This window comes from Cannabis sativa, chromosome 7 (genome assembly GCF_029168945.1).
Source record: "Cannabis sativa cultivar Pink pepper isolate KNU-18-1 chromosome 7, ASM2916894v1, whole genome shotgun sequence".
In the NCBI taxonomy this organism is placed as follows: domain Eukaryota; kingdom Viridiplantae; phylum Streptophyta; class Magnoliopsida; order Rosales; family Cannabaceae; genus Cannabis; species Cannabis sativa.
In genome coordinates this window covers 50352615-50379471 of record NC_083607.1, presented here as the reverse complement: position 1 = coordinate 50379471, position 26857 = coordinate 50352615, and the positions used below count along the sequence as shown (strand labels likewise).

General features: G+C 34.3%; 2 protein-coding genes across 2 annotated transcripts; one reads left to right on the top strand and one right to left on the bottom strand.

Moving 5' to 3' along the window:
* The first annotated feature begins 18074 nt into the window (after positions 1-18074).
* On the top strand, positions 18075-22008 carry LOC115698222 (receptor-like protein 33). The gene is made up of 2 exons (XM_061118926.1): positions 18075-18214; positions 19243-22008. Exon 2 carries the CDS (start codon positions 19466-19468, stop codon positions 21338-21340), a length of 1875 nt encoding a protein of 624 aa, XP_060974909.1. The 5' UTR covers positions 18075-18214; positions 19243-19465; the 3' UTR covers positions 21341-22008.
* On the bottom strand, positions 21718-25738 carry LOC115698223 (patellin-4). The gene is made up of 4 exons (XM_030625423.2): positions 22776-25738; positions 22557-22681; positions 22320-22464; positions 21718-22211 (listed from the first exon to the last, which is right to left on the bottom strand). The coding sequence occupies exons 1-4, from the start codon at positions 23814-23816 to the stop codon at positions 21954-21956; spliced, it is 1569 nt and encodes a 522-aa protein (XP_030481283.1). The 5' UTR covers positions 23817-25738; the 3' UTR covers positions 21718-21953.
* Between the last annotated feature and the right edge of the window lie 1119 nt (positions 25739-26857).

Below are 26857 nucleotides of genomic sequence, written 5' to 3'. Positions count from 1 at the left end.
ATAACCCCGCTCAATCCCGATAATTATTTTCTCTAAATTATTTCCCACTATGAAATAGGGTTCTAAACTTACCCATGTGATCAATCTAGCCATCCATCGCATTTTCCGTTGTCGCCGAGCAAAATTACAAAATTAACATATTTCACATATAAACTAAATAATACCCCTAGAGTTTAATAAAATCTCCGGAATTGAGAAATTATAACTCTAATATTTATTTCTAAATATTGGGGTCCACATTTAAAATTAATTCACAAATAATAATAAAATAATAAAAAAATTAGTGCTAATTGCCTTTTCTAATCCACATTACTAGAGCGGTCATTACAATTATCCCCCCGTTAATAGGATTTCGTCCCCGAAATCTAACCTGAATAGCTCTGGATGTTGAGTCCTCATATCTGACTCCAATTCCCAGGTGGCTTCTTCCACCTTACTGTTCCTCCAGAGCACTTTAACTAGTGCAATAGTCTTGTTGCGAAGAACTTTTTCTTTTCTATCCAAAATCTGAACAGGTTGCTCTTCATAGGATAAGTCTGGTTGTAGTTCAAGGGCTTCATAACTCAAGACATGAGTCAATTCTGACACGTATTTCCTTAACATTGAGATGTGAAATACGTCATGAACAGCTGATAATGCTGGTGGTAAGGCTAGCCGATATGCTACCTGCCCGACCTTCTCGAGTATCTGAAATGGCCCAATGAACCTAGGGCTTAACTTACCCTTCTTCCCGAAGCGCCTAATACCCTTCATTGGTGAAACCCGCAGGAAAACATGTTCCCCTGCCTGAAATGTAACATCTTTGCGCTTCGGATCAGCATAACTTTTCTGCCTGCTTTGAGAAGCAAGCATCCGAGCCTTGATCTTATCAATAGCTTCATTGGTCCTTTGCACTAACTCTGGACCCAGGTACTTCCTTTCTCCTGTCTCGTCCCAATGAATAGGAGAACGACATTTTCTACCATATAACATCTCATAGGGAGCCATCCCTATTGTACTTTGGTAGCTGTTGTTGTAGGAGAATTCAATTAAAGGCAAGTACTTACTCCATGAACCCTCAAAGTCCATGACACAGGCTCGCAATAGGTCTTCCAAAATCTGGATAGTTCTTTCTGACTGACCATCAGTCTGAGGGTGAAAGGCTGTACTAAACTTTAACTTGGTACCCATAGCCTTCTGAAGACTCACCCAAAACTTCGATGTGAACTTTGGATCCCTATCTGATACAATAGATTTAGGGGCTCCATGGAGACGAACTATCTCCTTCACATACAATTCAGCATACTGATCCACTGAATAGGTAACTTTCACTGGTAGAAAGTGAGCCGACTTTGTAAATCTATCCACAATGACCCATACAGAATCATACATCCCTGTAGTTCTAGGTAAACCAGTTACAAAGTCCATTGCGATGTCCTCCCACTTCCATTCTGGAAGGACTAAAGGTTGCAATAACCCTACCGGCCTCTGATGTTCAGCCTTAATCTGCTGGCAGGTTAAACACTTGGACACATAGTCCACCACATCTCTTTTCATCCCATACCACCAGAAGTAGGGTTTCAAATCCTGATACATCTTGGTGGTTCCCGGATGCAACGAATAAGGCGTGGTGTGAGCTTCATCAAGTATCTCTTTCTTAAGCTCATCAACACTAGGGACACAAACTCGAGCTTTATATAACAACATTCCACTGCTCGAGACTGAAAAACCTCTAGGCCGACCAGCCACTACTTCATCTCGAACTTTAACTAGCTCGGGATCTTCTAGTTGTGCCTTTCTGATTCTCTCCAACAGATCAGATTGGAGGGTTAAATTATGTAATTTCCCGACCACGAACTCAATTGCTGCACTAACCATTTCCGAGGCTAGTTGAGGAGCTATCGTAACCGCAGTACACACTTGACCGGGACCTTTTCTGCTTAGAGCATCGGCCACAACATTGGCTTTCCCAGGGTGATACAGTATTTCACAATCGTAGTCTTTAACTAACTCCAACCACCTTCTCTGCCTCATATTCAAATCTTTTTGGGTGAAAAAGTATTTAAGACTTTTATGATCAGTATAAATTTCACACTTTTCACCGTAAAGATAGTGTCGCCATATCTTTAAAGCAAAAACCACAAATAGCCGAGCTCTAAATCATGAGTTGGGTAACGCCGCTCATAATCCTTCGCCTGACGAGAGGCATAAGCTATGACTCGTCGCCTTGCATCGAACACATCCTGCACCTCGTCTGGATGCATCACAATAAACAACAAATTTCTCTTGATCTGATGGCAAAGCTAACACCGGAGCTGTTATCAAACGCTGCTTCAATTCCTGAAAGCTTGATTCACACTTATCTGACCACACAAATCTCTGATTTTTCTTGGTCAATTCGGTTAGGGGCATAGAAAGTTTAGAAAATCCTTCGACGAAACGTCGATAATACCCTGCTAACCCGAGAAAACTTCGAACTTCGTCACGTACTTGGGCCTCGGCCAATTCTTCACCGATTCTATCTTGTTTGGATCGACCATAATTCCATTTTTCCCAACAATATGACCCGTAAAGGACACCTCGGACAACCAGAATTCACACTTTTTGAACTTGGCATACAGCTTGTGATCCCTAAGTCGCTGTAACACCATTCGAAGATGATGCTCGTGCTCCTCTTCTGACTGAGAGTATACAAGAATGTCATCGATAAACACTATAACGCAGTTATCGAGGAAATCCTTGAACACCCTATTCATGAGATCCATAAAGGCTGCAGGAGCATTAGTCAATCCGAATGACATTACCAGAAACTCATAGTGCCCATATCTGGTTCTAATGCCAGCTTTCGTATGTCCTCCTCCCGAATTCCGAGTTGATGATAACCCGACCGTAAATCAATCTTTGAAAACACTGTCTTTCCCTGAAGCTGATCGAACAGATCATCGATCCTGGGCAACGAGTACTTATTCTTAATCGCCAGCTTGTTTAGTTCCCGATAATCAATACACATTCTGAGGGAACCATCTTTCTTTTTCACAAAAAGAACCTGAGCTCCCTGTGGCGATACACTAGGTCGAATAAACCCAATATCAAGCATCCCCTGAAGTTGTAACTTAAGCTCCTTGAGTTCCGCCGGAGCCATCCTATATGGAGCTTTAAAAACGGAGTTCGACTCCGTGTGCCAAATCAATTACAAAGTCAATCTCTCGCCGTGGCGCAATCCCGTAACTCCTCGGGAAACACATCAAGAAAATCTTTCACCACCCGACTACCTCGAGCCCAAATGTTTCGTGTCCGCCGGAGTCAAATACTACCGCTAGAAATCCTACACAACCATTGCATAGTAAATCCCTAGCTCTCAACACGAAATAACCGGATCCGAGACCCCCGAACCGATCCAACATAAACAAATGGATCTTCACCTTCCCACGAAAAGTCACCATTTTACGCCTACAATCTATACCGGCCGAATACTTGGATAGAAAATCCATTCCCAGTATAATATCAAACTCAGTTAATTTCAATTCTATAAGGTCAGTACTCAATTCCCTATCTTCGATCCTAATCGGCATAGACCTAATGCGCCTATTAGAGATAACCAATTCCCCGCTAGGCATTAGGGTTCCAAACCCTCTTTCTAAAATATCACAAGGCCTACCCAAAAGATCAATCACTCTTGTAGCCACATATGAACGTGTAGCTCCCGAGTCAAATAATACTGTAAATAACAAGTTGTTGACGGAAGCCGACCCGTCACAACAAGGACCGGCCGCAGCATCGGCTTGGGTAATGGCAAACACACGAGCAGGAACCGGTTTCACCTCAGCTTTCGGCTCCTCTTTCTTTGCCTGGGGGCAATCTTTCTTGAAATGCCCCACCATGCCACACAGGAAGCATGTCTTCCGGTTACACTCTCCCGGATGATGTTTCTTGCACCTTGGACACTCAGGATAAGAGTAACCCTGGCGTCCTCCTCTGCCTTGGTTCCCACCGCTTGCTTTGCCCCGAGCCACCAGAAGCTAGAACAACTTTTCTTTTCTGCTCAGTGGTGGAGTCACCACCATCCCTACCATAAACAGGAGTAGGAACAGTGGGGGTTCCACCAACACTCGGAGTCACCCGGGGCTCCTGAAGAAATTTTACTGCACCCTCGGCTCTCAAAGCCTTCTCAACCATATCTGCATACGTGGTTGCTTCAGTAGTGGTAATAACCAGATCATGCCGGATCTTTGCACTCAAACCCACTAAATATTTTTCTTTCTTACTGAAGTCAGTGGGCACAATTCCTGCTGCCAACTTAGCCAACCGATCAAACTTCGTTGTGTACTCAGTGACTGACATTCCCTCAGTCTGAACTAGATCAGTGAACTCTTTCCGCTTTGCACTGCGGACCGCTTCGTTGTAATACTTGGAGTTAAATAACTCCTTAAATTCTTCCTGTGTCATCGGCCGTGACGTCCCGAGTGAGGGTTATCAACTCCCACCATACGAGAGCATCTTCCTGAAACTGGAAAGTGGCGCAGGTCACCCGGTCATTTCCAACCACTCCCATAAAATTAAGGATGCGTTCAATCATTGAAAGCCACTGCTCGGCCTTCATCACATCAGGGCCTCCCAGAAACACTGGAGGTGCCTGTTTTCGAAATCTTTCGTACAACGGTTCCATACGGTTGCCAACAACAGGTTGTTCTGCTGGCACCGCAGGAACTGCAACAGCCTGAACCACTTGAGGAGGCACGGTAGGAGGACCCTGCTGCCTCAACCTTTGGATCTCTTCATCTTGCTGGAGGATTCTATCTTGCATCTCAGCAAATCTTTGCTCCTAATCAGGACGATCTTGAGGTGGATTTACAGGGCGACCACCCTGAGCTCTGCCACGGCCACGGCCGCGACCACGAGGATTTTGAGGATTCCCCTGACCGCCTTCGGTCTCAACCATGCCACCTTGACTTCTTGTATTTCGCGGGGCGTCCATTTAATAGGACTTAGCCTGCGAATCCATAAGCCAGGCAGGTTAGACAGCGATCAAAATTAACACCGCTCTTAATAATAATAACTTAAAGGCAACACACTTTCTTCTTTTTTTTTAAAAAAAAAATATATTTAATTTAAATCTAATATGCTTCCTAACATGCTTTCACATCACACTTATTTAAAATACTAAACAAGTACGGGCTTACTGAACCGTGAACCGAGCTTTCTCTGATGAAGATTGTACATGTCATAGCAAGCTTCGGTAGACAAACTTGGCGGCTCTGATACCAAAATTGTAACGCCCTAATGCTAAGGCACGCTACAGTGCTTTTTCAATTATTGTGCAATCTTTGCTAATCAAAGAAATTTCTCGAAAAACGTGTCAAATTAAAACTTTTGCTTTAAATATTAAACTTTGTAATATAATATATTATTTACAAATCCCGGGATCCCGATTTCAAGCTTTTAAAAATTTACTGATTCAACTTTACATCTCAAAATATATAACTTCCAGGTCGCACAGCGACTTTCAAAATATAACTCCCAGATGTCCCGAGACCGAACACTCCAGGTCGCGCCGCTTGACATGTACAATCTCACCCGAGCTCAGGTTCATTCCTGTTCAGCCTTCGCCTTTCCTTTACCTACACATGGAAGCAGAAAATGTGAGTCACCGTACTCGCAAGAAATGCATATAACATACCATATAATTTCCGACCCGTAAATAGGCGCCCATACACCTATTTACGTAGCTTAACCGTATGAGTATGAACGTTCAATACCAGGGTACAACCACTATACCACATACACATCGTACCTCACTGTACGAGTGTTGGTAGGGTTTATCCCGATCACTGAGTAACACTGAGTGATGTACCACACACCTTAGCATTTTCCCATGCTTGTGTTGGTATCACTGTATCGTACTCACAATCACAACAATCACTGTACCAATACACTCTATAACTTATTCATACAAGTGTTGGTAGTGTTTAACATAATTCAAGCATGCATATATAAACATATATACACACATTCAGATAATCACATCATACATTATACACAGTTCTTACCTGTTTTCCGAATTCAAGTGTGCTGGCCGACCTGAACGGAATTCACGTGCTAGATGGATGCCCTAATCACAATAATAGCAATACAGATGAGTGACTCGCTAAATCACTTTCCAGGACTTTAAACTTGAAACTAAAAGTTTCCCTATCGATAAACCTCTTGGCAATACCCTAAATATCTCAAAATTGGCCAAAACTAGGGTTCTGGAAATTCCCCAACAAAGTGCACGGCTCCCAACCGCATCCCGGTTTCGGGTCACCAACCGGTCGACCGGTTGGTATTGGCCTCCCGTAACCGAATTCCTTCTCCGCCGGGAACCAAAAATCATCCCCCTTAATTCAAATCAATCCCAAACCTTACCAAACTCTCCAGTATACCTATACAATGCATAAACATCCATTTCCAACCAACAAATCACAGAACAAACCAATAATTCAAATTATGCCATTAAAGCTCAAAGCTTGAGTTTCAAAACTCAAGCTTGCTTAAAACCATTCTCAAGCATCAAAAACAATAGCTAGGGACTCAAATCAACTCAACCTAACCCCAGAATTCGAACCCTAAGCAATTTAAAACCCAACAGCCACTAAACCTAAAAATTCATAGTGAAACTAAACTAAAATTTCAAAAACTTAAGGGGAGAAGAACTAGGGTTACCTTGCCTTGATTCCTCTTGAATCCTTTGCTGAAAACACAAGAATTCAGCTCCCAAAATCCCTTGCCCTTGCTGCCTTCGAAGAGAGAAAGAGAGAAGAAAGAGCTTCTCTTGAATTTTTGGTTTTTCCTTTGTTTTTTCCTCAAATGAAATGGTTTTTCCTCAATTAATTCATTGCTGAAAAATCATGTGCTAGGTGTCAACTAGAGGGACAGCCACCTAATCCACCATTAACAAAATGTCTAAAATGCCCTTAGACTTAAAACTAGGGTATTTCTAAAGCTAGGGGTAAAATGGTCAATTTCCATAACCCCGCTCAATCCCGATAATTATTTTCTCTAAATTATTTCCTACTATGAAATAGGGTTCTAAACTTACCCATGTGATCAATCTAGCCATCCATCGCATTTTCCGTTGTCGCCGAGCAAAATTACAAAATTAACATATTTCACATATAAACTAAATAATACCCCTAGAGTTTAATAAAATCTCCGGAATTGAGAAATTATAACTCTAATATTTATTTCTAAATATTGGGGTCCACATTTAAAATTAATTCACAAATAATAATAAAATAATAAAAAAATTAGTACTAATTGCCTTTTCTAATCCACATTACTAGAGCGGTCATTACACCCTTGTTCTATAGATGCAACACAAATTTCAATATCATTACGAAAAATAATAACATTAAAACTCGAAAAATTCAATTTATATTGTTGCAACTGTAAACATGAAAGAGAAATCAAGTTTCTACTGAAATTTGAAATAAACAAAACATAGTCTTAATTCAAAATTTTGTTCTGAAACTTGAGTTTTGCTTTTCCTCAAGCTCTAACCGATACCATTTCACCATTACCAACTTTAAGATTCAACTCTCTAGGTTTTAAATAATCCCAAATTTCAAGCAGCTGCAATGAACAACAGACATGGTTAGTAGATCCAAAATCAACAATCCATATGGATTTGCCATTCTCTGAAACACATGATTCAAAAACTAAAGCATTACCATTGTTCTTAGTGTTGAGAAGTTTGGGACATTTTGATTTAAAATGTCCCTTCTGTTCACAATTAGAATATTGAATAATATGTCTGCTTAGTTCTTATATTGTTCATATTGTTGGTTCAATTTGTTGTGAAAGATAATCTAACAAAGTGGAAGCACTCTCTCTATTCTTCTCAACTGACCCTAAAGTAGTAGGACTGCCGGAGGAGTCATTCTCAATATCTTCAGCTTTGTTTTTGCCCTTATCTACAGTACTGGAGAGGGACCTCCTTGTAAGTGACAATGTCCTTACATGAGCATGTAATTCAACGCCCATCTTGTCTATGTCGGATGAGTTCTAATTGTTAATCATAAAAGATACAACAAATTGCTTAAACTTAGGTGATAAGCTGTTGAGAACAAATTGAACTCTTTTCTCTCTTGATAAAACAATTCCCAACACAGTTACTTTCTGGAATTTCAAGTTCATCATGAGCAAGTGTGAAGTGATACTCTGACCAGGAGTCATCTTCGCACTTTGGAGTTCATTTGCAAAGGCCTATACTAATTGAGGATTGGGATTGTTAAACAGTATTTTGACACTACAAATATTAATAAACAGAAATAAATTGATCCAAATAAATTCATACACAAATTCAGAAAATAGCAAGTAAAGAAACATGTTTGCAAAATACAAAAATAAAACATATTCAATTATTTTCTAAGGTTTCCAACAAAATGAAATACAGTGTCTCGGTAGGTGAGAGTCAAAGATAACATTAGTTGAATAGAGTAGTCAGCTCATCTGAAATGGAGACCGTTCTAGCAACCTTTTATTCAATTAAAATAAGAATCCAACGTTATTTCGGTAGGTAAGAGTCAAGGTTATCCTTATTTTATAAGCTTCTACTATTATTTCAAACTTTATAAATTTATTTCTAAGAAGCCACCGTAGAGGAGAGTCTAATAGAAACAAAAAAATTACAAAAAACTTATCATACGAGATCTTACGGTGTTAATGCTTCAATGGATAACCATCCATAAGGGGGATGAAGTCTAACGTCTCGAGGTTACATTGAAAAATTAACCATGTAAGACCAACAATGAAGATCGAATGTCCTTTTGATTAAAGCTCATTATTAAAATAATGTATTTTTTAATTAATGATTTGTTTTAATCTATATATTTTAATAATAAAAATTACTTAATTTAAGTTGGTATTTCAAAAATCTTTATATATAACATATAATTTCAAAATTTATTTAAAATATAATAAAATAAATACCAGAAAATATCTAATTTAAGTTTTTCTAAAATAACTAAATTTTCAACTTAAATAATTTTCAAAATTTAATTAAGTAAAAAATTGATTATCTTGAACTAATCACTTTAATTTGAAAAATATCTCAATTTAAGTTAATCTAAAATTAACAAATTTTCAACTTAAATATATTTTTTTTAAAAGAATATCTAAATAACTAATTTCTTAGAAATTCTACTTAATTATTAATTTCAAAAAAATATTTTAATTTAAGTTGATCCAAAATCAATTTGAAAAAATTAATTTTTAATTTAAATATATGAAAACTCAAATAATTAAGTATTTAGAAAAATCTAATTAGTTATAACTTCTTTATTTAGTTAAATATAGAAAAATACATATAGTTTATCTTGAATTAATTTCATTAAACTAAGTGTGTTTTTCTTAAAGTAATTTCAAAATAATCTGATGAAAAACAAATTTCATATATTTTGAAAATTAATTATGTTGCTAATCAATTCTATTAGGTTAAACTAGTGTAATTAACATATTACAATTATTTAAATAAGGTAAATGGGCATTCACAATTGGAATTGTTCATGTAATGGAGGGTTGGGCTCAATATGTTGTACCTACTACTAATGGCTCCCTAACTCTCACACAAGGCCCAAAGGAGAGGAATTTAACCTTAATTAAATAGGGATATTTTCTATAATAAACTAAAAATGGAACAAATTTACATTTATGACCCAAAAAAGGGAAATAAACAAAAATAGAAACTAAAAGTTGTTAATTACAAAAATACCAGCCAAGGAAAACGGAAGCCTCCATCTTCTTCGTGACCCAGCCGATGAACCCCAACAACCCATTCTCAACCATTTTCCTTCCAAAACCAGGAAAATCAGATCTAAAAAAAATGTAGATCTCAAGGAAAAACAACTTAAATCCCGAAAATCCAAATACAAAAACGGAAAGAAAAAAAAATCATCCAACCTCCATTGCTGTACAAAAAAAATTCAAAAACAACATTCAGTCAAAAAAGCAAATCGCGTTCAAAGGTGAAGAATCGAATAGAAGGAGATCTGGAAATCATTGAAACTCACCCATGATTGAATCAGAGAAAGAATTGAAGGAAAAAAAAATATAAAAAAACAAACATCATCTAAGCTTCCAGAAAAAACCAGAAAGCAACCACAAAACAACATTTTAAAAACACCCAGACATAAACAGCCTAAAAGATGAACAACCGGGAAAAAACATATTAACAACAATCTACAAAACATGAAATTACTAAAAAAATTGTTCACTGTGAAATAAAATTAAACAACACTAAAACTACTAAAAATAAACATTAAAACAACTGTTTAGAAAAGGCCAATAGAACACTAAAAGAACAATCAAACAACAAATTTAAAATAAGAAAAAAATGTTATGAAAACACAAAACCTTCGTACAAAAAATGAGAACAAAAACAACAATAAACCCTAAAAAAATACATTTAAAACTTAAAAACAACTAATAAGAAAACCCAAACTGACAAAAAGAAAAATAGTGTAGTTTGGTTAAATGATGCTAAAAACTATTTAATAGCAGTAACAAAACCAAAAAAAAAAAACTAAAAAAAACAAAAATGAGAACAAAAACAAAATGAAAAATAACGGTTGATTAAAAATTTCAACTTAAAAAAATAAAAAAAAATTCAAGGTAAACAACCCTTGGGTTTAACTTTAGGCTTCACTTCCAAATCAAGAACTTCATCCTCGAAGTCAAAATCGAAGAGAACCTAAAACATTATGGAGAAAAAAAATTGAAACACAAAACAGCAAACGAAAAACAAAACAACAAGAAAAAAACTAAAAAAAATTGAAAAACAACCCAACTTACATCCTTGACAAATCTCGAAGATTTGGTTCTCTTTGCCTTACGAGATTCAATCTTAGCTGAAAAAAATCTTTTTTTTAGAACCAGATGGCTCTGCAGCATCACCCATTCCCTTCTTCGCAATGTCTTTCAAACCCATTTTAGGATCGTAGCTTAGATGGGAGGTTAAAATTCGTGGGTTAGGGCTTCACAAGGGATGATAGTGGGTTATGGAAAAAAAAACTAACAGAAAATAAAAGAAAAATTTTAAAAAATGAATGAAAGAGAAGAAGGTGGAAGAAATGGAGTGTAATATTGGAGATGAAAGAGAAGAAGGTGGAAGAGATGGAGTGTAATATTGGAGAAAACCTATGACATAAGCATGCATAGGTATTTGTGTAATTATCAAACTTTTTAAAATATAATATTGAAAAATAATTTTTTTAAAAATGTTTAAATAACCTAATAAAGACAAAAATGTAAAACAATGGCAAAAAAAGATACCAAGTGTAAAAATCCCAATTAAATAATTGTTATTCATTAAATAAGCAAAATACTAATTGGACCTAAATAAAAACTATCAAAGTGATATTTTTATTTTAGCAACTTAGTCTATTTTAAATATCAAAATAAAATGGGTTCCCTATATGCATCTAGGCCCAAAGCAAACATATAGGCACAGATATACACTGATTTGGATGGATCCTATCATGTTATTAGGTTTATACACGGATGAAAGAAGATTACAAAATTTACTTGTTACAAATTATTTATTTGACCTATTGACAATTGACTATGGTTAAAATCATATCATTGGATCTGTCAACTAGTTAACCATAGAAATTTAGATCAAACAATAATAGGTTTTATAAAACAAGTTTGAATATTAAACAATAAATAAAACACACATGCAAAACATTAGATAGTTGGTTATAGGATTTATTTAATTTAAATTAAATAATTAATTAAATTAATTTTCAAAAAATCTAAATAATTAAATATTATTTTTGAAAATTAAATAATTAATTTAAAATTAATCCTATAAATTTGAAAAAATTAGGTTTATAACAACCTAAATATCTTTTCAAATTATCAACTAACTTTTCAAAATTTATGTTATTTTAAAAGCAAATAAAATTAAATGTCTAATAAAATAAAATGATAAATAAATATCATTTATCTAACTTTATAATTTAATTTAAATAAAATAACAAATTTTTGAAAGTTGACAAAATATCTCGTTATGTTTTCCAAAATTGTATGGATTATTTTATTAAAATATATCTTATTTTAAATTTCAAATAAGGTCATTTTATAAAATTATTTAAATAATCAAAAATATAAATTATATTACCTTAAATTTTAAATTAAGATAAAATAATCAAATTTTAAAAAATAAGATAATCAATTAACCAAAAAAAATGTAGATATTATCCATTTTCAGGTTCAAAGTCTACTAATATCTAAAATTAATTAAAAAAAAATAATTAATTTCAAACTGATAATTAGATTTGACATTTAAAAAATAAAAAATCTAAATACAAAATTAAACAAAAAATTTAAAATTAATGCCATGAAAAAGCATAAAAAAATTAGATTTGGTGAAGATGGTATGCATTGCACACCATTCGTGTGTGTAGGAGGGAGTGCATGGGCGAGGATTGCCGCACAAGGACCCTGCTGGTAGGGTTTCTGCGCACGGATGGGGCTATTCAAATAGCCCGTGTGCGTGTTTTCTCGGACATGCCTTGTCCGAAACACGCGTGACACCCAAGTGTCACCTTGTGTCCGCGCGCATAAGTAGGTGACTCCATCCTGATTTTTTCTTTCAAATTTTCAAAAAATCATATCTAATTCAAATAAAATCAAAATTCAGTTCTATAAAAAAAAAAAAAAAAAAAAAAAAAAAAAGTGAATTGCTTAATTTTACGTAAGTCAATCAATTATCAATAAACACATAGATCAAACATGAATCATATCCAAATCACACATACATCGTTTCAAATCCATATTTTTTGAAAGTAAGTCATTACCATGGCTCTGAGGTCAGTTGTTGGAAATTATTTACCAGGATCTAGATTTACTAACAAGTATGTTTATTAACATCCTAAATATAAATTTCTAAAAGAATGAAATTTAAACACATATAAAGTTTGAGTAACCTTATATTGATTGCAGCAAAAGATAATGACTCCTCCCACTCAAATCTCAACCCTTGTTCCTTTCTGTCGTAGAGTATTATCAAGATCTGAGCCTGATTCTCCTTCAGATGTTTGGATTCTTCACAGTCTTACATACTATGATTGAGTACTAGACTTGCTATAGGTGGGCATGTACTCGTTCACTAATGGCTCAAAAATTTATGAAGAATACTCAAGGGATTTTGAAATTAGAAGAAAGAAAAAGAAGTCTCAAGAACTCTCTAGTTGTCTGACAAGTTGTAAACTAGGTTATGAGTCATTAGTTGGATTATGAGATCATCATATTCTTTTTATACGAATTCACTTATGGTTAGGATTGAATTATATGGAATAAAAAATGATAAAATAATAGCAAAATAAACCCTATAGTGGGCGGCCATGAGATGGGCCCCACTAATTATATTTTTGCGATTTTGTTTAACCATTTATCTATTATTTCACAAATATCATATTTTTTTAATTTTAATCCTATAAATACCAAAACTATTTATTTAATAATTATAATTAATTATCAAATAAATTTTTTATTTATATTATTTATTAATTAGACTCCACAAAGTCCCTTAATCAATAAATAAATCATAAAAAAAAATTTCTTCACAATTAAGCCATAACTTAGTGAAAATTCATAAATGAGACATAGTCTAATTTTAGAATTATAATTGATTAATTAAAATCAATTAACTGAGTCTTACAAGCAGTATTATCTCAACTAGTGTGGGGACCATGAGCCTATATAATCAAGCTTCCAATAAGTAGCTCTACAATTTACCAAGTAAATTCTCTAACTTATTAATTCCTCCTTGCACCACTATATATTTGGAATTGCACTCTTAATTATATAGATCGCTCTATATGTTCCGCGATATAGATACGCTATGAAATTATCCATTGTTATAATCTTAATAATCAATTATCCTCTATAGATGATCTACATTGAGTAGGAAGAAATTTACCGTTACACCCTTCAATATATTTTATCCTTAACATACTTAGCTACCTATAAATGATATTTCAGTAAACTAATATAATCACTGAAATGAGTACTCAACTATTTATCTCTATTAAGCCAAGCTCGAAGGAAATCATCGTTTCACTTCTATGTCTAGATAGAAGCTATCGATTTCGTATCTATGATTAGCGCTCCCACTCAATTGAACTACCATGTTCTTATATGTCACGAGAAGATCCATTGGTCGACTTTAACGAAGAAATTGAAGAACATAAATTATACAACTGAACTAGAACATAACCATATCAGGATTGAGATCATTTGATCTAAGATCAACTACGTGATATTGAATTAAATAGATATTACGGTAATATTATACCTAAATTTTGGCTGCCACCTCAATGAAGGACACGTGTCAAGATAAAGAGAATGTAAATTGATGCCATTGCTTTTATGAAATAACTCATTAATTACGTAAGTATCAGAGTGTATTTATAACCCGGTGACTGTAAGGTCTTAGGCGAGGAATCAATGTACAAACTGGCACTTAGTATATTAGCGAGAAATCATATGTCGCTAAATGCGAATAGCGAGGCACCAAAGAAAGCGACCCGAATCAATCATGGAGATGCTTAGCGTGCGATGAACAAACTAAGTGTAAAAGTCGAATTGGCTCAAGAACAAGTAAGCGAGGTGACCATCTCGCTATGAGAAGACTTTCTATAGCTTCATCTAGCTAACGGTAACGAGGCTTACAATCCTAGCGAGTCAGAATGGTTCTTTGTAAATAAGAACCGCAATCGACACCAGACATACATTGTCAACCTTGGAAAGAAGAATGGCCTCAGCTTGCTATTGGGATCACTGTAACCAAGTTTCTGTCGAGACATCTCGAGATACAACAGCTAAAGATGTGTTTAATACATGATAATTTTGACCCAGTAAAAGCGGAAAATCACAACTATACAATTTTCAAATCATAAACCGCATTTACACTACGTGATATGTAATCAAATCCCACGATTTTAGGGATACTTGATGTAAACATATTCCGGTCAACTTTGTAATTACTAGTCCACTATGTAATTATAAATAGTGAAAAACAAGAGCAAAAAAGGGACGAAAAAACTCATACAAGAGAGTTCCTAAAAGAAAAATCAGAAATCTGAATAACATTGACTCGTGGACTATGCAGAATTTTAACTGCAAAACCACGTAAAAAAACCATGTGTTCATATATTATTTTTCTATAGCTTTTATTTTTTCTGTGTGAAATCAATATCGTGAGGTTCAATTTTAGTTAACGAAAATCTGCGTTAACAGGTAAGTTTATCATATCTGATCCAAGTTCAATATCGGTCCCTTTTGATGCATACTCCATACATCCAACCCAATCTTACTTTAATTAATGCCCTTGAAACGACATAGCACTTATCTAAGGTGCAAGTAAACTACATTGTAGATTATCCTATCAGTTAAATTATGTGTACTGATAAATCATAGGAATACATTTAATAACATAATCTTGATTACTTTCTACTGTGTTGACAACATAATAAACAAGAATATTAATGTGATAAGGATTTGGATGAATTTATAAATCAAATAAGCGATCACATGAACCAAATAACACATTAAATAAGTAATGAAAATAAATCTGTTTCTTTATTGATAAATGAATATAAAAGATTACATTGAAATAGAGTTTTATTTAGGGCATAAAACCCAACATAAACTCTTCCTGATTAGTGTTGGCAAATTCTTCTGGACGAGAAGCATGAACTAGGCAAAAAGAAGAATTACCTCTTTCGTATGTACTGACACTTAGAGTGTCCCCATCTGGGAAGATGGTAGCGAAGCGAGATTCGAGCTTTATGCCTTTATTCATGGGTTCCGGATGTAGCCTCGCCCATTCTTCCAGCCAACACTAATATTTTTTTAATGGCTTTATTTTCCTCATTTACAATGATCTCAATAATGGCTTCTTTGACATCAGCTTGGTCAGAGTATATCTTGTGAGAATTATGATGGTCTATGCTCTGATGAGGAGCAATCAAGCCAACTTGCTTGAGGTTCTCCGTAGTAACTAGATCTTCCACTTGCAACACTTTCGAATCTATACTACAGTAAAGTTTCACCCTCTCCTCCAAAAAAGGAGTTAGCTCAAGAAGGGGAATATCATCTGAAAGGCCACAGACAAAGGTGCCCTGATTAGATTTTTCCAAAATTGGCAAAATAGTCAAAGAAAAATAGTTGGGAAAAATTTCTAGTGCTTACTCGCAACATAGAAATCCAATAAATAGTTGAATGTCTTTTTAATGGGAATTTAGATGTTAAGAACCCATATTCTCAAATTTCATGAGTGTGTTTTCATGTACTGGTTGGACATATCACATTAGACCGCTTCTTCAGTGAGTAGAAGTCGACTTTAGTTTTGTCCTTCCGCATGGGATTCGACTCCAACTTATAAAAGTAGAGGATTTCATTAGGATACAGGACCTCTACAAATTGGCTCTTGCAAAAAACATACCATCTCGCTAGCAGTTCGTACACCTAGGGTTGAGCCTAAGCATATCGGGATTTAGATTCTTTTAATCTTAAGATCAACTACTGATATTGACTTGGAAAGATATATATATATATATATATATAACGGTAAGTTTGTAATATCTTAACTTAGTTGCAATATTGGTCCAGTCCAATGTATACTCCATACATTCGAAACTAGTATACTTTACTAATGTCCTGGAAAGAACATAACACTTACTCCAAGTGTAAGTACACATCATCGCTGATTATCACATTAGTGTAAATCCAATAACACTGATGAAACAGGGACCAAGTCTTTTGATTCATATGATCACAATCACATTCTACTGTGTTGACGATACTGTAATTGTGAATAAACATATGATCTGGATTTAACTAATTTTGTGTGTAAATGTAATAAACATATTAAACCACTAGCATGTAAAATTCATGCAAACATAAATCACTTCAAATTTCTTATATTGATAACTAATCAGATTGTAAAGAGTTTTATTTAGGGCATAAAACCCAGCACGTATATGGAGAGCAAATCGACGATGAAGATAATGAGTGAAGATTATTAACAATTAGAACTTTTTTAACAGTTTTCTTTAAGATTAGACAATTATTAGTTCATATTTTATTATGACTTTATCGGTTTTGTGTTATAGATAATGAGTTTCGTGATTTTAATTTACTTGAATTTTTTTAAGATGTTAATGAGTATTTTTTATTTGATTTTTTTTATAATTTTTTATACATTTGTTTAAAAATAAAAATAAATTATATTCATAATTTTTTATTTAAAAAAAGAAAAAAAAATCAAAATTTGTGTTTTTTGTTTTTAAAATTAAAAAATAAAATAGTTACAGAACACCACTTTTGTAATCTGTTTTTAAAATTATAAAATAAAAGTGGTTATAGAACACACTTTTATTTTTTGTTTTTAAAATTTAAAAATAAAAGTAGTTATAGAACACATTTTTATTTTTTAAAAACAAAATTTTAAAAGCAAAAAATCTACTTTCATTTTTTTGTTTTTAAAATTAAAAAACAAAAATGTTACCAAACACCACCTTAACAAGTCAATTTTAATAAGTATAATTCATCATTTAAGACTTATAAATTTGTGTGTACTTTATGTAAGAGAAGCCAATATTTCCTTTGTTGAAAACTTAAAGTCGTGAAAATGGTGCTTTCATAGACTAGCTATGATTGCTTTTTCATTTCATCTTTGAAAACAAAAATAATAATGAATGACAGAAAGACTCACGACGACTTGGTGGAAATAAATACTAATCTTATCGTGACCCAAAGCTTCATATGTGAACAAACTTCTCAGTTCAATTTTAAAAGATTAATATGAAGTTATCATTTAGCCTATTATGTTTTCACCTTCTCCTATTTTGTTCTCAATCCAACTTTTTCATTACCTCCTCTGCAACACCATTATGTCATGTTCATGAAAATTCTGCTTTGCTCAACTTCAAGAACTCATTTTCCATTGTAGACACTAGCTTTTGTGATGTTACTAAAATAAGCTCTTGGAAAAATGGTACAAATTGCTGCAAGTGGAAGGGAATCACGTGCGACGAGCTGACTGGTCACGTGACCAACCTTGATGTCAGCTGCTCCGGGCTTCAAGGGAGTTTGCTCTCAAATAACAGCCTTTTCTCCCTCAGCCATCTTCGGAGACTAAATCTCTCCTTTAATGATTTTGAGGATTCCACTATTTCATCTCAATTCAGTAAGTTTACTCATTTAACTCACCTTGACCTCTCTAGTAGTGATTTTTCTGGTCATGTCCCAGTAGAGATTTCTCACTTGTCCAAATTGAACACACTTCATTTATATTCTTTGGGATTGAAATTTGAGTCTTCAACCATGAAAAGAATTGTTGAAAACTTAACTCAACTTATAGACCTTGATCTGCATGACAATATTTATACACCTTCTTTATCATCTAATTCTTTTGTAAATTTGTCATCCTCTGTGAGATACCTTAATCTCGAATCTATTGGATTGCATGGTATTTTCCCAGAAAATATTTTTCACTTTCCAAACCTCCAAGAGCTTTATTTGAGTGAAAATTACAATCTTACTGGCTCTTTTCCAAGGTCTAACTGGACTAGTAAGCTCAAGATCAGGGCCGGCCAAAGGGTGGGGCAGCCGGGGCCTTGGCCCCAGGCCCCACAATTTTGGAGGCCCCGAAAAAATCAAAATTAATATATATACATATAAAAACATGTAATATATAAATATTTAACTCAATAAATTACATGAAAAACATCCAGCACAGATGGTAAGCAGAGCTTATGTTAGACTTGAGGATCAAGGTTCAATCCTTACTCTAGTCATCTTTTATACTTTTTTTGAAAATACACCTTTTATACTTTTAGTTATTTGTAAAAAGTTTTACTTAGCATTTCAAAAATAAATAAATAACAATATTATAGCTTAAATATTTATATTACACTATATAAAAAAAATATATTAAAGTACTTTTAATTTTAAAATATTCACGTACATTTTTAATGCAAAAAATTATTTATTACATAGAGATAAAAGAATTAAAATTGATATTGTGTCAAAATTTAATTAAAATTTATTTTAATTTTTATTAAAAGAAAAGGCCTTGTTTCAAATTTCGCCCTAGGCCTCTCATCACCTTGAGACGGCCCTGCTCAAGATATTAGATCTTTCTTCAACTCAATTCTCTATAGATTTAGCTCATCTTACAAAAAATTCAAGGAATTTGAACACTTTGCTGCTCAGGGAATGCAAATTTATAGGATCATATCCTATATTGCTTGGTGATTTCACACAGATTATCGCCTTAGACCTCTCAGCAAACAATTTTCACGGCCAAGTTCCATGGTACTCTTTGAATTTCAACGGAATTACTTCTCTGGATCTTTCAAGCAACAATTTTCAAGGGGAGCTTCCAGAATCTTATGTTGTTCCATTGCAGTTGACTTCTCTAGACTTGTTTGATAACATGTTCAATGGGACCCTTCCTTCATGGTTGTATGCTACTCCTTCCTTGTTCCATTTAGATCTTCATGGCAACCAATTCAGTGGCTTCATAAAAGAATTCCAAACCCGCTCTTTAGTTTGGCTTGATTTACATCATAATCAATTAGAAGGCACAATTCCAAGATCAATTTCTGAGCAATTAAATCTTTCAGTTTTAGATCTTTCTTCAAATAAATTGTCTGGTGCCATAGAGTTTAGCCAATTCTCAAAGATGAAGAAACTCTGGTCTCTTGATCTTTCATTTAACAATTTTTCGACAGCTTCTTCTGGTTCCATTAACTATACTTTGCCTGAGCTTCTAAACTTGCGTCTGTCTTCATGCAATATAAATCAGTTCCCACACTTTATAAAAGCCTTGAAAAATATAGAGTTGTTAGACCTTTCTCATAATCAACTTGCTGCAAATGTTCCCAAATGGGTTGGAGAAGTAGGGACAAGCTCATTGTACTTTTTAAATCTTTCCCATAATTTTTTGACAAACATTGAGCTTGCTTCATGGAAAAGAATGGTATATCTTGATCTCCGTTCCAACATGCTTCAAGGGAGTCTTCCAATCCCATCACAATCCACATACCTATTTTCAGCCTCGAGCAATCAATTTAGTGGAGAGCTACCTTCTTTGCTTTGCAAGCTAGAAACAATCAGTGTACTAGATTTGGGCAATAATAGCTTCACTGGGATGATTCCTCCTTGCCTCACTAATTTAAGTTCCATTCAGATCTTAAATTTGCAATCCAATAAGTTTCATGGCATGTTCCCTTCAACATTTGAAGATTGTGGCAGTTTAAGGACTCTCAACCTTAATGGTAATCAATTGGAAGGAGTTTTGCCAAAAAGCTTAGCCAACTGCAAGATCTTGGAGATTTTAGATATTGGAAACAACAAGATCAATGGGACCTTCCCCCACTGGTTGGAAACACTTCCGATCCTTACTGTTCTTGTCCTAAGATCTAATAACTTTCATGGTCCCATTGGTTATCCTGAGTTCTTGGGATGGCTACCATTTCGATATTTACGAATTCTTGATGTTTCCCACAATCAGTTCAGTGGTCATTTGCCCACAAAATATTTTGAAATAATGATAGCTATGATGGATTCACATAAAGAAACATTGGAATACATGGGAAAATATTATCAGAGAGCCGGATATTATTATGACTCTGTGACAGTTGTATTGAAAGGTCTTTCTGTTGAGATGGTCAGAATCCAATCCATGTTCACAACCATTGATTTTTCATCAAATAATTTTGAGGGACATATTCCAAAGATGATAGGAAATCTCAAGTCACTCAAGGGACTCAACTTCTCACATAACAAACTTAATGGTTTTATTCCAGCATCAATGGCTAACTTGACTAATCTTGAGTGGTTAGATTTATCATCAAACAAGCTTGGAGGAGAAATACCAGTGGAATTCACAGATATGACATCTCTTCAAGTCCTAAACCTTTCGCGAAACCAATTGGTTGGAGCCATACCAACCGGAAAGCAGTTCAACACATTTGAAAATGATTCGTATGGTGAAAATCTAGGACTCTGTGGATTTCCATTGTCAGAGGGATGCGGAGAGCTCAGCACACAACCGCCACCAGTTGGAATGGACTTCTCACCAGAAGACGATACAGACGCTGCAAGGCTTTTTCATTGGAAATTTGCACTGATCGGGTATGCAGGAGGACTTGTGTTTGGGATTTCTATGGGATATGTTATGCTTTCAGATCCAAAAATTGAGTGGGTGATTGAAGAATATGTTGGACAAGGATGGTGGCCTAAATCAGTGAAAAGAAAAAAGAGAAATACTCGCTTAAAAGCAGGAAATGGAAGGAGGAATCATTAAATAATCTAGTGATTTTGTGCAACTTTTCACTAAGAAAACATATCAGTTTATAATCCTCATTGCAAAAGTCCATCGTTTGTGAAAATATCATATTGTTGTGTGCTGTAGTTTGTTGTTGCTTGGCAGTAAGCAACTGTGGCTAAGTAGGCGTTCACCAATAGGTTTAGTTGCTTACCTATTTCTTACTCGAAAAACTTATTCTGTAATGATCGTGAGGTTAAGTTCTAATTAATAGACATCTTTTCAAAAAAAGAAAAAGCAACTGGCAGATTCAGGATATCAATTGATTGGAGCCATAGCCTGTAAGCAAGCAATTCAACATGTGTTTTTTTTTCAAAAGAAAATGAAAAAACAATACTAATAATAGAAACATTTCCTTTAAAACAAATATACCAATATTATTTCACTCACATGTAAATTACAGCAAACAATTTCAAACCACCTACTACATTTCATGATTCCAATCCTGCAAAAGAATGAATTTTTCACATTTCACTATCCTCTCACTCATTTCTTGTTGTACCCCTCAAAAGAATGTTAAAAAGAATGAAAAATTGAACAACACAGCATATTCCCCCACTCCACTATTTTCCATCTGTATATTTTGAGTTTCTTATGAAGAGGGACTCTTCTTGGTCTTGAACCGATACATAACCCTTTTCTTTTTGTTGGAAGTGTTTTCAATCGTAAGGACAACCTTTCCAGGCTCATTGCTTCTAAAGGTGTTTCGAAGAGGTCCTTCTTGTGAACCAATTTTCTTCCCTTTCTGAACAATAATGGTATAAGATCCTTCATCATTGGGAACAAACTCCTCTTTGTAGTGTACTTCCCAACCCAAAACACTCACATCCCAGATCAATGTAGCATCAGCCTATTACCAAAGACAAAAAACATATATTACAATCAATCTTTTTCGGGTGACCATCCGAAAGGGCTCAATTGAAAAAAGAAAATCAGAACATTTTCTTATATAGATTACCTCTGGTGCAGGTATCTCAATGGTTTCAGTCATGCCAGCTTTAAGGTAGAGTTCAGAAACAGAGTTATCATCACCATAGAATTCATAGTCATTCTCCCTCTTGAAACCACCATATTTGAAAGGAATTTCCTCAGCTGGAATATACCTGTTTCATCCATACAAGTTATTTAGTCATTGAATTCACATTAACGTAATGTATTCCATTTGTAAGTGTAATATTAAGAATGAATTACTTACTTCAAGAGTGTTTCTGTGACCTTTGCCGGGCGAGCAATAACAATTTTGCTCTTGGTTCTTTGAGTGAGAAAAGGTGACAAAAGTGTGTTGAGAGCGTAATACCAAAATGGAACATTGATGAATATCTAAATACCAAAACAAACATAACAGAAAACAATCAATACAGAACAAACATATGCTATGTTGATCAAAAGAAAAAAAAAATGAAAGTAAGCTTACATTCTTCGCCACCAACTCAGGGTAATTGTCCTGTAATAGCCCCACAACTTGCTTTGTTGCGATTCGAAGCTCCTTCTTAGAGGGTCCAGGCGAGTTCTTAAGATCATTGATATGAAGCAAAGAACAGACTCCACTAGGCTTCAATTCAAGCTTCTGAATGCTCTTCTCCATAAGCTGACACCTCCATCTCAAGAAATGGCTCCTCTTTTCCTCTGTACCAAAAGTCTTTTGATAAAGCTCTTCATTCTCAAATACTCCAAAGACATTGTAACAAACCGGATGTCCTTCTCTATCAACGCCATTAATATCAGCAGCAGAGCTTAAATCAACACACAACTCCTCATCCAAGATCGAATCTATCTTAGAATCCTTCCTCCATTGAAGGGTCTTCTTAAGCATCTCAAAAGCTTCATTGACCTTAAACTCCCTAGCCCTCAAGAACTTCAAAAGGACCACATCAGTACCTTCAGCTCCTTTACTAGGCAAAAGAGGTACACCCCAAAGAGAAATATCTCTATCCACTACTTCAACTTTTTCTTCAACAATCACTTCATGAGTTTCCTCTTTCTCTCCTTCCTTTTCTGTTTCAGCACATTCTGGTTTGGATTCCTCAGTTGATTTTCCTTCAACAACCACTTCATGAGTTTCTTCTTTCTCTCCTTCCTTTTCGGTTTCAGCACATTCGGGTTTCGATTCCTCAGTTGATTTTTCTGCTTCTTCTCCTCCTTCCTTCACTGCCTTTTCCTTCTCTTCAGCACTTTCTTCCACTGCCTTCTCATCCTTCTTTGGCTCTTCTTCTTTCTTATAAACATTGTTGCCAAGAATGGCTTCTTCCAATTTCGCCTTCAAATCAATCAAAGCCTTCTTCTCAAACTCCTTAAGATCAGAAAGAAAGTTACTCTCTTCCTTGTAAGAAGAGCTTTTTTGAACCGTTGTAGGCTTAGATTCTTGTACTACTTGCTTCTTGCTAGACACCTCTTCACTGATAGAAACTTCACCCATTTGAGTCTCTTCAACTTCAACCTTAACCTCAACAGTCATTTTTTCCAACAAAAGCCCAGAAAAATTCCCAAGAAACCCAAGTTAGAAAACGAAAAAGAAAAAAAAAACAACAACCTTGGCTGTTTGGTCAATCAGAAAATGAAGAGAGAAAACTGAAAGACAAAATATTACGCTTGAGGTTTAGTTTGTAAGAACCTAGACAAGAAAGTAACGGTTATATATAATGAACTTTTGTAAATAAAAGGACACGTGGGCCCCATCAACGGTCACTTATCTGTGGCCACCTCATATAGGAGCCGTTGGGATTATTCTTCATTCCAAGGGTTTTGCTAGCCTGTAAGCCAGCAAAAATTTGGCGTGAAAGAATCAAATTTGGCCCACACAAAAGTATTTATTTTTTATTCAGCACAAAAAAAAAAGTATTTATTTTTTATTGGAAGCCATATCATGTACACTCAATCTTACATAAACATGTTTATATTCGAATCTTATTGGTTTAAACTTAAGATAGTCAAACTTTGACTGAACATTAACGTTTTTTTTATTATTTATTTGGACCGATTAATTATTAATTATTATTATCACACGACAATTATGCACAATCTTTAAGCCAGCTTTGATATATTTTTTATGATTGTCGTTTCTTCAGATTTCTGTAACAGCCTAACAGCTAGGTAGCTATATATGATTTCTTTTCACTAGATTTTTATTATTAATGTTTGTTTGGAAAGAAAGAATAATTAATTGTTTGTAGGGAAATGAAAACAATAACGATGGATGAAAAGTATTTATATATAAAGTTGATATAATTGCAAAAGAAAAAGGGGATTTTTATACTCATGGTAAAGCGTAAATATGATACCGACAATGGCACGTCTAAATTCTAACGGGAAACGAAAATAAATAAAGGTAAAAAAAAATATTCTTTATTGTATTAATTAGATCAAATAATTAATTATTACCTCTCATAATTACGTGTGATAAAATATGATGATTTAGTAACCGATTATTTTAATTTGTTTTGGAGTAATGTAATGCGATCAAATAACACTAAAAAAAACTAATGTTGTGTGACCAAAAAAAACTAATGTTGTATGAAAAGTTAATGATATTGACCTAGTTAAATTAGTGTGATGTGCCGACGAATACGTGTTGTGACATAATAGTATTCTCATGATTTTTTTTTTTTTTTTGAGAGAGAGAGAGAAGTATTCTCATATTTTTGATTTTGAATGAAAGTAAAAATTTATCCCCTGAATTTTGCTTTTTATTTTGTTTTTAATTGTTAAATGACTTACTTATAAATAAAATAAATAGAGACCAATAATGAGAATGTACCAACTGAACTTGTTTATTTTGCAGTTAAAAAAAAAACACTGGTTTATTTTGCCGTTTCGAAAAATAAAAAAAGAAACACTTGTTAGTTTTGGACATTGCACTTGGATAGAAGTCCATGTGTGATGTGTCCCAAGTTATGTAGCTCCGTATAGCTGCCATGTGGCACCGCATTATTTGGGTTTGACTAAGTCGTGTATAGTTGCACGTGATTGGTTGGCAAAGCTACACTCCATGTGTACATTTGCTTTTCCAAAATATATGACTTTTTCTTCTTAATTAACGTTGGAAAATTTCTATGGAATGCATCTCCTTTCTTTTATTGTTATTATTACTTTTTTATTTTTTAGTTAATTTTTATATTTGAAATTATATGTTAAAATATTATTTTTTAAAAAAAATTATATTGGTATTTGTTATAGTTACAAATATCATTTTTATAAACTTTTGAAAAAATTCTGAATAGTTTATAGTACCAAAAAATAGAGTTTAAGATATTTTAATTTACTACGCGTGTTTAACAAATTTTAAACTTATTTCTACTGTAAGTTATTTGAAATTTTTTAAAATTTTACAGGAATAATGTTGTGAGTATAACGAATATCGCTATGGAAAAAAAATAAAAAAAAAATATTCTTGTATGTATTTTCGAACATCGAATTAACTAAGAGATTGTATTATAATAAGAAGTTGACGATAACACTATTTTTATAATAAAAATGGGGCGTGTTCCTTCGTTCTTATCTTCATTAATTATTTTAATATTTGTTTCTATCTTCATTTCTACATATCACTATTGAGAGCGGAACGAAAAATCCTCATTGGTGCATGTAATACTCATGAAAGATTCATTTATTTAAAAATAAATAAAATTATAAATAAAAAATACAAACTACACAAAAATTAAAATATTATATATATTCTTAATTTAAAATATTTAAAAAATTACAAATAAAATTGTTATCCCTATTTCCGAATAGGTTCAACACGGAAGTAGTAAGAGGGGGCCACGTCGGATAGTTTGGAAACATCCCGGATTCCCCAAAGTTTTAAGATAAAATTAGGGAAGGCCTCAGGGTATCCGGAAGAGCGCATCCTTTGTAAAAGAGGAATCAATCCTTGAAGTTGTAATTTGACACTTCTAATACGCGGAAGCATATGCAAAGCCCAAGCCTTCAGGGAGCTCTCATGAATTGGGTATTTCAGGAGGTCCCAAGTTGCACTTCCAGGAAGCACCTTGTGGCCTAACCCGGAGGCACATTTGACGGTTACACCTCATCTAACACCAAGTCAAATCTTGTCCCCTGCATCAAACCATAGTTGTACGCGTACGTGCCCCTGTAGTGCTTATTGTCCAACAGCTTGTCTGGGATATTGCTTTTAAAGGAGAGATCTTTGAACGACACGTGTTTGTGTCCTCACGTGATAACCTGCATCAATTAAGCATCGCACGATGGAAGAGTCACCTACCAAATCAATGGTCAGATGGTCTTGTAGTATTGCACAGCCTCATTTGCATGCTCAGTAAGGAACCCTAGTGGGGTAAGAGGGTATGCTCTCGCCTACCTACGGGCCTATAAATACCTCCCATTTTTATGTACAAAGGAAGAACAATTTTTACTTGCAAAAACTCTGCTAAAATTCCTAGAGAGCTTTCTTCTTAGAGAAAAACAAAAGGAATGCAAAGATTGCTATTGTAAACACTTGTAATACTCAAACATTTTTCAAAGAAGGCTAATACTATT